At 39.9% G+C, this 12,179-nt stretch overlaps 1 protein-coding gene across 1 annotated transcript in view; it reads left to right on the top strand.

The window, feature by feature from the left end:
• The window catches only part of LOC143282860 (acetyl-CoA carboxylase-like), an 80,072-nt gene that overhangs the window by 30,265 nt on the left and 37,628 nt on the right, over nucleotides 1-12,179 (top strand). The window contains 6 exon segments of the mRNA XM_076588715.1: nucleotides 926-1,050; nucleotides 2,987-3,100; nucleotides 6,054-6,167; nucleotides 6,834-6,923; nucleotides 8,220-8,338; nucleotides 10,668-10,820. Coding sequence (XP_076444830.1) covers nucleotides 926-1,050; nucleotides 2,987-3,100; nucleotides 6,054-6,167; nucleotides 6,834-6,923; nucleotides 8,220-8,338; nucleotides 10,668-10,820 — 715 coding nt within the window.

Genomic DNA, 12,179 nt, shown 5'->3' with positions numbered 1-12,179 from the left:
TAAAGCACACACCAGTCAGATTTATGACACATGTCAGGAAAAAAAGGACTTTGTGAAGAGAAAATTATTGTGGTAGATTGTAATTTTGTAATTATGCCATAAGTAATGAAGTAAAGTACACACCAGTTAAATTTATGACACATGTCAGAAAAAAAGGACTTTGTGAAGAGAAAGTTATTGTGATAGATTGTATTTTTGTCTATTATACCATATGTAATAAAGTAAAGCACAGAACAAGAAGTTTCATAACAGATTTAATGAAAAAAACAAAGGATTATGCAGGAAGAAAATTATGATAAGAGATAGTATTTTTACCTATAATGATGATATGGATACTTTTTAGCATCTATCCTCGGTCTAAGACCAAGCTCCAAGTGCTTTACAAACATGGAACTATCTGCACAACAGGCTGCCTACCCGAGTAGAGCTGACTGACGGCTGCCACTGGGCGCCCACCAATCGTTTCCTGTGTCATTCAGTCACATCCCAGTCACTCACACTTATACTCACACAGACATGTAACATTTCACTTGTATGACCATTTTGTTCATATACCCCGCCATGTAGGCAGTAATACTCCATTTTCAGGGGTTTGCATGCTGGGTAAGTTCTTGTTTCCATAACCCACTGAACGCTGACATGGATTACAGGATCATTAACGTACATATTTGATCTTCTGTATGCATATACATATGAAGGGGGTTCAGGCACTAGCAGTTCTGCACTTAAGTTGACCTGGGAGATCAGAAAATAAATCTCACCCATTACCCACCAGGTGCCATTACCGAGATTCGAAACCGGTACCCTCAGATTGAAAGTCCAACGCTTCAACCGCTCGGCTATTGCACCTGTTTAAGCTATATATAGTGTAGTAAAGCACAGGCCAGTGTTACATGGTGTGAACAACACAGCGCTGTGTTTCCAGCCTCCTACGACAAGTGTGTACAGCAGCTGATGGACCAGAACAAGGAGAACATGCCGGTGGTGATGAAGACTATCTTCTCCCACCTGGCTGTGCACCAGAAAAACTCCCTGGTCATCATGCTCATCGTACGTCTTTGTCCGTGCACCTGTACCTTTGTCTGTCAAAATGCATGGTATTTGCTGTTTTTATCATGTTGTGGGGTTTATATGCTGTGTATTTTGATTATTGTCCATGTACTTGTAGCATTGTCTATCTAAATACGTGGTGTTTGTTGTCTTCTATCATGTTGAGGGGTTTATGTGCTGTGTATTTTGATTATTGTCCATGTACTTGTAGCATTGTCTATCTAAATACCTGGTGTTTGTTGTCTTCTATCATGTTGAGGGGTTTATGTGCTGTGTATTTTGATTATTGTCCATGTACCTGTGCCATTGTCTAAATACCTGGTGTGTGCTGTTTTTATCGTGTTGTGTGGTTTATATGTTGTGTATTTTGATTCAGTTTTTTGGTTTAGTTTTATAATGATAATCACAGTGATGTCGATTTACATAGCGCTTACCCAATGACTCTGAGTGCATCCAGCATTTGGTATGAATAAGACACAGGAGTATAATAAAAGATATCAAGAACAAACTCACTAAAAATACTATCTTCTAAACACTGTAATATCACTCATGACTCACACCTGTCCCATCCCACCCCAGTTCTATCCACACTTGCACACTCACACAAACAATCTTGAGGGGGATGGGGGGAGAGAAAGATATATACTTTTAAAATTTTGTTTGAACATATATGTTTTAAGATTAGATTTGAAAAATTTAGTAGTGGTGGAGATTTTCGAAACCAAAGAAATCATTCGGTGTTGCATCTGTAATGCAGGGTTTTAAACCTGTTTAATTGTGCTGCAGAGAAACTTAATATTTTAGTCTGTCTTCCATTTTGTTTTTCATGCTTTCACCTCCTGTTTTTTCTCATTGTTATATGATGGATGAGATTGATAAAGCTGCTGCTATGGGGTTCTGTTTTGGTTTGGGGACTGAATGACAAGGCTATGATTCAACTTTTGTTTGAGTTTATGAATTTCTGTGATTTCAGTCTAACTTTACTGAGTTTGCTGTGTTGGGAAAATTGTATTTAGTTTGTGGTGTAATGAACACTAGCAGACATGCATGTACACACACAGGAAGCTAATGACCACAGATATAAATTGCCTCTATGCATGCACTTGTAACTTCACACATATACAGACATGCATGTTGCATTTGCTTTCACACTTGTATCTCCAGAGCAACCATGTTATGTATGTGTGCATTGTTTTACCGGTTTCTTCTGTCAGCATACATTTATTTAGCAATTATTCTGTTTATGTTAACAGTTGTTTGACGTCATATGAACTTACCCAGTTACAGTATACAGTTAAGAAGCAAAAGTAATGTGTATATTTGAAATAAGGCATTGCTGGTTATTATTCTTTTGTTTGTTTTATCATAACATCACCAAAAGATTAGGCTTCATACTTAAGACTTTACTGTGTCCTCATAAAATAAGGAAGATTTCCTTTCAGGCACATAAAAACACAAAATACAAGCATGGAGATGTACCTGAATGTTCCCTCCCCCTTCCCCTATCTCAGCATGCAAACATACAGTACACTTGCTGGTGCACATGCACACATGCATGTACATGTGAACCTCCTACTTTCTCACACGGTTGTACACAACACTATCGCACCAAGTTATCACTTGATTAAATCACTGACAAGATTTTTAAAAAGTATAGTTTTAAAAGAAAGCAAGACTAAAAGTTTGAACTGTAAAAAAAGAAACCTGTCTATTACATATAGATTTGTTGTAAACAATATTTTACAGCTGAATATGTTATGATAATAAATTGCTAACTCCAAATTTCATATACTGCTTCTCTTATTTTAGGCTTGTCAATTCCATTTTCTCATCTTTGGTAATTTTAACATTGATTAAAATTTCATGACTTGCAATAATTCAGTGCTGAGTTAAAGGTCACTGATATGAATAATTCAGTGCTTTTCCCCCCTTTCAGGACCACCTGTGTGGCAAGGAGCCTGGACTCACTGATGAGCTGGCCTCAGTGCTCAGAGAGCTGACTCAGCTCAACAAGACTGAAAACTCAAAAGTTGCACTCAAAGCCAGACAAGTAGGTATCAGGCTGCAGTTTTGTCACTGTTGAGTAGCTACAAAACATGAAGAAATTAGAAGATTGTGCCAAGGAGCGAAACGCATGATTTTTGTGTGCTCCCTTCTGATTGGTCGGACTGGAGAGTTGGAAGTTGGGATGAGGAGTCAACGGTTCGACCTCATTTTTTGGTTTGAGAGAGAGAGATGCAAGCATGAAATTTGTAGAGAGAATGCTGCAGGATGAAAGTAGGATGAATGTGTCTAAAATTTGAAGTGCCAGACTATTGAGTACCAGCGACCCTCCTTGTGTTATTTTGTTTAGCTGGCTCCCTCCTCAGGATGCAAAATGTAAGTTTTGGTTCTTCATCTGAGCTCGTCTTTTAGTGTTATGTCTAGACCTAAAGTGATGTTGAATTTTTGAAGTAGTTTAGGAATTGAACTGAATGAGAGAGTGTTAGGCCGGTGGTAAGAATGTGTTTGTGATTATATTTGTTGTGGGAAAGGGGTTCCGGAAGAATAAATGTGCAAGAAAGGAAGATGAAAATGATTTTGTTATTGTCCTTGATCAGAATTGGTAGTGGAAGGTATGAGCCTGGGTATGTGTTCCATTTTTATATGTAACAGAAATCTTATCCGTGACAGACTGGAGAGAATTACAGAAAAATAACATGCCAAAGTAATGATTTTTTTTTTTCAGGCCATGTTTATGAATTTACTGCTTTTGGTGAATATTGAACAAAAAGTTGTCATAAATGAATGGATAATGATAAATGAAGATAAAGAAGTCGCTAAATCAATAAATGTTGTTAAAACAGAAACAAACAAATAAATAAATGATGAATACATGCATAAAGAAGCTGTAAACAGACCAGAGAATAAAACAACGCAAAGCAGTGAATATTATTGCACCCACTCCCAGCAAAGAAACATAAAAGTTTATGAACAAAGCATCATAGAAAAACAAACAAGAAATGAAACAAAATCAGTGAATCTCAAGTTGTTTGTGGCACCCGGTGTAAGTCTGTAGAGGCGAATAGGTGTTGATGGGGGGAAAGAGGGGAAGAAAAGTTGGGAATTGAGAAAAAGGTGATGGAGGTGCCAAAGTTGCCGGGGACAATGTGTCTGCTAAATGATTGGGATCATGGCTTAATTTCAGCTTGATCGCCCAAACCAAGGAGATAGTCCTGTGAACGATGGGCGCAATAGCCGAGTGGTTAAAGCGTTAGACTTTCAGTCTGAGGGTCCCGGCTTCGAATCACGGTGATGGCGCCTGGTGGGTAAAGGGTGGAGATTTTTACGATCTCCCAGGTCAACATATGTGCAGACCTGCTAGTGCCTGAACCCCCTTCGTGTGTATATGCAAGCAGAAGATCAAATACGCACATTAAAGATCCTGTAATCCATGTCAGCGTTCGGTGGGTTATGGAAACAAGAACATACACAGCATGCACACCCCTGAAAACGGAGTATGGCTGCCTACATGGCGGGGTAAAAATGGTCATACACGTAAAAGCTCACTCGTGTGCATACGAGTGAACGCAGAAGAAGAAGTCCTGTGAACTTTTTGGAAGGCAACAGTAAGAGGATTGAAAAATTGAATCGAGAGGAAATAATGCAATAACAGAGGATCAAACAATTGAATAGTTGAGAGGAAATGATGCAAAAATAGAAGATAAAAAGATTGAATAATAGAGAGGAAATGTTGCAACAATAGAGGATCAAACAATTGAATGATAGAGAAGAAATAATGCAAAAAGTAGAGGATTGACAGTTGATTGATAGAGAAGAAATAATATCGCAACAGAGGACCAAATAATTCAACGATAGAAAAGATATGATGCAACAATAGAGGATCGAACAATGGAATGATAGGAAGTCATGCAACAATAACAGATCAAACAGTTTAATGATAGGAAATACAAAAATGCTTAGCTGCTTGGTGCACAGGTTGCCGGAAGAGAAGATGGCTGTCGTAAAAGAGGGTGCTGCAAATGTACGCTGAAGGGGGGTAATGCACTAAATCAAGGGAGGTTACTAGTCAGAGATTCTTTCAGTTTCTCTGCATGAGTGGAACAATGTTTCTGCACAGCACAGGAAACAGACTCCTGTGAGAGTCTGTACCACTGGGTCATGGTAAAAATATTGTATCTACTCTTTTGTCACAGCACATTTTTCTGTGTGAAATCCGGGTTGCTCTCCTCAGGGGGAGCACATTGCTACACAGACAGCACCACCCTTTTTCCCTTCTTTTTTCTGCCTGCAATTGTAAATATTTTGATGTCAAAATGTATTTTTCTACAGAATTTTGACAGGGACAACCTTTTTTGTTGTCTTGGGTTCTTTTATGTGCACCATAAGCATGCTTCACATGGGACCCTGGTTTATCGTCTCAACCATATTGCTAGCACTCAGACCACCACGCAAGGTCAGTGGGAAGGGGAGAAAATACTAGCACATGTTGGGATTGAACCAGTGCACTCAGATTCTCTCATTTCGTAGGCGGACATCTTACCTCTAGGCCAACACTCCACAGTTTAGATGAAGGTTGTTTTTAGTGGAAAATGATGGGCTCAATGGCTGAGTGGTTAAAGCGTCAGACTTGCAGTCTTAGGGTCCAGGGTTTGAATCTCGGTAACAGCGCCTGGTGGGTAAAGGATGGAGATTTTTCCGATCTCACAGGTCAACATATGTGCAGACCACCTTGTGTCTGAACCCCTATCATGTGTGTACACAAGCAGAAGATCAAGTACGCACATTAAAGATCCTGTAATCTATGTCAGTGTTCGGTGGGTTATGGAAACAAGAACATACCCATCATGCACACCCCTGAAAACGGAGTATGGCTGCCTATATGGTGGGATAAAAATGGTCATACACGGAAAAGCCCACTCATATACATACGAGTGAATGTGGGAGTTGAATCCCATGAACGAAGAAGAGGTAAAACTCCTTTGTTTCTGTTCCCCCAACAGGTACTGATAGCTGCCCACCAGCCGCCCTATGAAAACCGATACAATCAGATGGAGCACATCTTCCTGTCCTCTATCAGTATGTATGGCCATGACTTCAGCCCTGAAAACTTACAGGTGAATTAGCGTTTTGTGTTTGATGACTTGGAGTGCTTGTTATTTATTGTTTGGTTGTTGGTGTTTGGTTAGCGGAGGACAAAGTTTTGGGATGGTGTGTAATGTTAAGTAATGAGAGTAGGTAAGTGTAGTGTGTGTGTGTGTGTGTGTGTGTGTGTGTGTGTGTGTGTGTCTGTGTGTCTGTGTGTGAGAGACAGAGACAAAGAGAGAGAGAGAGTGTGTGTGTATGTTTGTGTGTGTGTGTGTGTGTTTCTGTGTCTGTGTATGTGTAATGTGTGTTTTTGTGTTTGGATGTGTGTATGAGTGTGTTTATTTGAGTTTGTGTGTGGGTGTGGATGTGTGTGTGTGTGTGTGTGTGTGTGTGTGTGTGTGTGTGTTTGAGTGTTTGTGTGAGTGTGTTCATGTGCGCATCTGTTGTAGTTGTATTAGCATCAGTACTTTCATTGAGTATCTTTTCTCTTTTGACTTGATCTGATATCAGACGAATGTGTTTATGTGTCCATGCGAGTGTGCATGCCCCTGATATGTGCTTATCTGACATCTTTTTCTTTTTCTTTCAGTTCTCTTGTCTGTGTATCTTCTTCCTCATCCCCCTTTTTTCTCTATTATCCTTTGCTGGTATGTCTGTTCTGTTTCAAAGTCCCCAGATGCTTTATATTTTCACAGAAACTGATCAACTCTGAGACAGCCATTTATGATGTTCTTCAAGAGTTCTTTTTCCATTCCAACGACTTGGTGAAAGTGGCTGCCCTGGAGGTGAGTGGGATGGTGATATGATGTGATTTTTTTTTTGTTTTTTTTTTTTGTTTGTTTGTCTGTGTGTTTACCATTTTGAATGCTAAGCACTTAATACTAAGCATTGATTGCTCTCCCAAAATTTACTCTCATTACTAGTGCAGGCATACTCACAGACACTCATATACACATACGCATGCACACACACACACACACGTACACACACACACACACACACACACACGCACACACACACACACACACACATGTACACACACACACACACACACACACACACACACACACACACACACACACACACAAGCAAACAAAAAGGGGGAAAAAACACAATGAATGAAAACACATTTGTCACTACAACCAGCCTCCCTGCTTTCTGCTCATCCCCTTCCCTGTTCCACCCTCCATCACCATACCATTCAATGCAAAGCAATAGAATAAATGTATATAATGCACTCACCCACTGACCTATATATTTTTTTACATATACATGCACACTTTAGTAATGATTTATTTTTCTGTTGAGTCTCACACAGAATAAAATACAAGATCAGCACCCTCTTTCAACAATGCATGGATAAATCTGCCCATCCTATCATTGTGTCTGCCCTCACTTCTGCACCCCATCTCACTCTCTACGATCAGCTTCAGACCCATTGTGTTTAAAACACTCCACAATCAGTTGCTGCTCTTTCACTGTCTCTGGACCTTACACTTGGAACAGATTCTCTCGTTTGTTTTGTCAAATCCCTGCATTCAGCTCTTTAAAGTCTAGACTTAACACATTGAAACAATCTCCCTCTTTCACCTTGTCAGATCCCTGCATTCAGCTCTTTAAAGTCTAGACTTAACACATTGGAAGAATCTCCCTCTTTGTCTTGTCAAATTCCTGCATTCAGCTCTTTAAAGTCTAGACTTAACACATTTGAACAATCTCCCTCCTTGTCAGATCCCTGCATTCAGCTCTTTAAAGTCTAGACTTAACACATTGAAACAATCTCCCTTTTTCACCTTGTCATATTCCTGCATTGAGCTCTTTAAAGTCTAGCCTCAAAATCTGCCTTTCTTCCCCCCTTTCTTCTTCCCTCTTTCCCCCCATAGCTTTTCTAGCCCTCTGTTTCCATGTATGTATAAGGTTTGTCTTTCGTCCCTTTGGTTCAGAGCTATGCATGCATGTGAAAATCATCAGTGAAAGTGTTTCGATTTCTCTCTGCACAACTATATATACAGCTAAATATATATATTATCTTCTTTTTTTTTTTCACACATGTAGAGATTTTTGTTTTTGTGATGTTCCAGGTGTACATCCGGCGTGCTTACATAGCCTATGAGCTGCACTCCCTTCAGCACTCCACGCTGAATGACGGACAGCCAGTGGTGGAGTTCCGCTTCTTTCTGCCACGCTCCCACCCCAACAGGTGAGACAGGTGATGCACAGGGACCATCCAGGTATCCTGTCATTGAGCATATATCAACATGCATCCATATACCCAGGCATGCATGCACTCATTACACGCATGCACGCACGTGTATGCATGCACACACACACATGCAAAATGCACAGAGACACACAGACATAAACACACTCACACATACACATACACATACACACACACACACACACACACACACACACACACATACATTCATTCATAAAGTTACTGTCAGTATGATCAACACTGAACACCAGCATATTACAATCATGGTGCATGACAAGACAGCAGAAGTTTCAGAATTTAGTACTACTTGTATTTTGATTTCAAACAGCTTGAAAAACACCATAGAAAAGAGAGAAGGAAGGCAAAAGAGAACCGCCGCCATTGGGCCTGAAGGAATTATGTCACTCATCAGAGGCAAAAAAATGCAGTGCTTCCAAATGAGGCTCGGACCCTTGATTTAAGAATAAGTATATTCAACCATTTTACCACCAGCCATTGTACACTGTGCCTACTGTTATCATGTGCTTCGAATAAATGAAAATTGGTAGTCATTCTTCATCGGTTGAGTCATCTTTATACTGTCTGTACCGTGCGCTTCAGATCAAGAAACATACATCAGATACCCTCCCAACTTCACCATTTCTTCTCATTGTTGGACACTCCAATTCCATATTTCTAAACTGCTATCAAAGAGGATGCTGCATACATAAATTGAAGGGAGGTCTTCTACTATGGGAGGCTGCTAGTTGTGTCTAAGTGAGCAGAGTAGTAGTTTGCACAGGACAGGAATCAGACCTCTGCTGGAGTCTGCACCAGTGGGTCATCTTAAATATGATTATTTAAACATAGTTTTAGGACAGAATTTTCTTTTTGCATTCATTCTTAACCCCTAGGCTGCCTGCATGACGAGATAACTCGTCATGGCAAGCATGTATGCTTCGCTGCCTGCATGACGAGATAACTCGTCATCGAAATATTCTGACTTTTCCCTGCTTTGCATTCAGTTCGTTGACAAAAATGCTGGTAGCTTTAGCTTGGGGAATCTTTCTGGATTCTATTCATAGCTAGAAACACCATCTGCGTCATAAGGCAGTCCTTTATTTGAACGTTTTGGTTGGGTTACTGGCCGCAGTCTTTGCCTGGCTCCTCTCCTCGCTCGCTCAACAAAATGTCGGACTGACTCCGTGCTCAAGACATGCGCTCGTGGCGAACTAAATCAACCAAGATTACTTTCTTCAGCTAATGCTCAGAAAGAATTGGAGCATAAATTCGAAGGAGAAGACAGTGGTGAACATTTATAGGACGATTTGATAGAAAATAAAGGGAGCAATCAAGAGAGTGGCCAAGATACAACTATCAGTGAGTGATGCAGGCTGTTCAACTCTAGCAGACGAATTTTTAGCAGGGCACCGTATGAGCTATTTTCTTGGCACTCAGCCAACGCGGTCTGATGAAGTGACGGTGTGAGAGGGGTGAAGAGGAGGAGGGTGGAGACTGAGGGGGCGTGGCCTCACATCCATATTATCACTTGCAGAAGTCACAATGCATCTATTTCTTTTTCAGTTTTTTTATCTTGTGGTTGTTCTAGTATGATTTTGTGTGTGCAGATATCCATTTGTCCAGAAAATGATATTTTTGTGCAAATTACCAGACTAATGTTTGTAATGAACAAGTTGAAAATGTGACAAAAAACAAAACACTGATTTCAAAACAACAGCATGTCACTTAAAATGCATAAAATGGGAAAACATCATGTGTTTTGTATTCTTTATTCATTTCCCTTTCAGAAAATGTATACTTTTATGGGTCTTTCTCCAATAACAAAGAGCACAGAATTGTTTGAAAATTTATACCCGTTTTTTGTGAAAAAACCCTGGCAAATAGATTTCACTTAAATCTTATTTTCCTGGCAGCGAAAGGGTTAAACTTAATCAGTCATGTTTAGCAATGAATCAGAGAAAGAAATGGTAACTTCACCACATGACCTCCTCTAGAGTGGTGGGCTGGACGCTAGTCCTTTGGATGAGAAGGTGAACCGAGGTCCTGTGTGCAGCACGCACTTAGCACACAAAAAGAACCCACAGCAACAAAAGGGTTGTCCCTGGCAAAATTCTGTAGAAAAACTCACTTTGATAGGAAAACATATAAAAAAAACACTGCTGTGCTCTCAGTGTTAATGCGCTCTCCCTGGGGAGAGCAGCCTGTACTTCATACAAAGAAATCTGGTGACAAAAAAGATTAATACAATACAATACAATACAATACAATTCAATAAATGCATGAAGATATGCACTGTGTGTTTGTTCAGGATGATGGTGACCCGGTTTGACCCCCAGAGCAGTGAGATGCAGGCAGGCACGCTGGAGAAAGACTCCTCTGACTCTGAGAACTGGGAGGACACGCCCATCTGTCAGCGTATCGGAGTCATGACGGCGTTTGAATCCTTCGATGATCTGTCAAAGTGAGTGTGCTGGTGGTAATTTCTTTGTCTATTATGTAAATTTAGCAGAATAACTGGTGTCCTCAGCATGGCCTAGTCTTATTTGCCCTCAGGAGCTAAATGGTTGGGATACTGTGTCATGAACTGTGTTTTGTGGGTTTGTCTTAATGTTTGTTTTTTTTTGTAGATGTGACAGTTTTGTGTTGATGTGGTTGAGAATTTGTATGGTTTGACAGTCCTGATATGGCCCTGTATGGTCGGCTGGACTGTAAGCAACAAGAATAAGAATAGGAATTTGTCTAGTATGTATATAGGTGATGTGACAGTGTGTTAGTCCTTTGATGATTTGTCAAAGTGAGTGTGCTGATGGTAATTTTTTTTTTTTGGTACATGTGTGGATGATGTGAGAATCCTTTGATAATCTGTCAAAGAGAGTGTCCTGATGGTAATTTATATGTTTGTTATGTGTGTGGGTGGTGTGAAAACCCTTTGATAATCTGTCAGAGTGTCCTGATGGTAATTTCTTTGTTTAGTATCTGTGTGGATGATGTGAAAATCCTTTGATAATCTGTCAGAGAGTGTCTTGATGGTAATTTCTTTGTTTGGTATGTGATGTGAGAATCCTTTGATAATCTGTCAAAGAGAGTGTCCTGATGGTAATCTCTTTGTTTGGTATCTGTGTGGATGATGTGAAAATCCTTTGATAATCTGTCAGAGAGTGTCTTGATGGTAATTTCTTTGTTTGGTATGTGATGTGAGAATCCTTTGATAATCTGTCAAAGAGAGTGTCCTGATGGTAATCTCTTTGTTTGGTATGTGTGTGAATGATGTGAGAATCCTTTGATAATCTGTCAAAGAGAGTGTCCTGATGGTAATTTCTTTGTTTGGTTTGTATGTGGATGATGTGAAAATCCTTTGATAATCTGTCAGAGAGTGTCTGATGGTAATTTCTTTGTTTGGCATGTGTGTGGATGATGTGAGAATCCTTTGATAATCTGTCAAGGAGAGTGTCCTGATGGTAATCTCTTTGTTTGGTATGTGTGTGGATGATGTGAAAATCCATTGATAATCTGTCAGAGAGAGTGTCCTGATAGTAATATCTTTGTTTGGTATATGTGTGGATTGTGTGACAGTGTGTGATAGTGTGTGTCTTTGGATGATCTGTCAAAGTGAGTGTGCTTTGGGTACTTTATTAGTCTGATATGTGTGTTGATGGTTTGATAGTGTGCAAGTCTTTGGATAATCTGCCAAAGTGAGTCCTGATGGTAGATTCTTTGTTTGGTATATGTGTGGTTGGTGTGAGAATCCTTTGATGATCTGTCAAAACGAGTGTGCTGATGGTAGATTTATTTGTTTAGTATGTGTGTGGATGGTTTGACA

The sequence above is a fragment of the Babylonia areolata genome, chromosome 6, assembly GCF_041734735.1.
Source record: "Babylonia areolata isolate BAREFJ2019XMU chromosome 6, ASM4173473v1, whole genome shotgun sequence".
NCBI lineage: Eukaryota > Metazoa > Mollusca > Gastropoda > Neogastropoda > Buccinidae > Babylonia > Babylonia areolata.
Note: the sequence above shows the minus strand (reverse complement) of the source record. Positions and strands in the feature narration are given on the sequence as shown.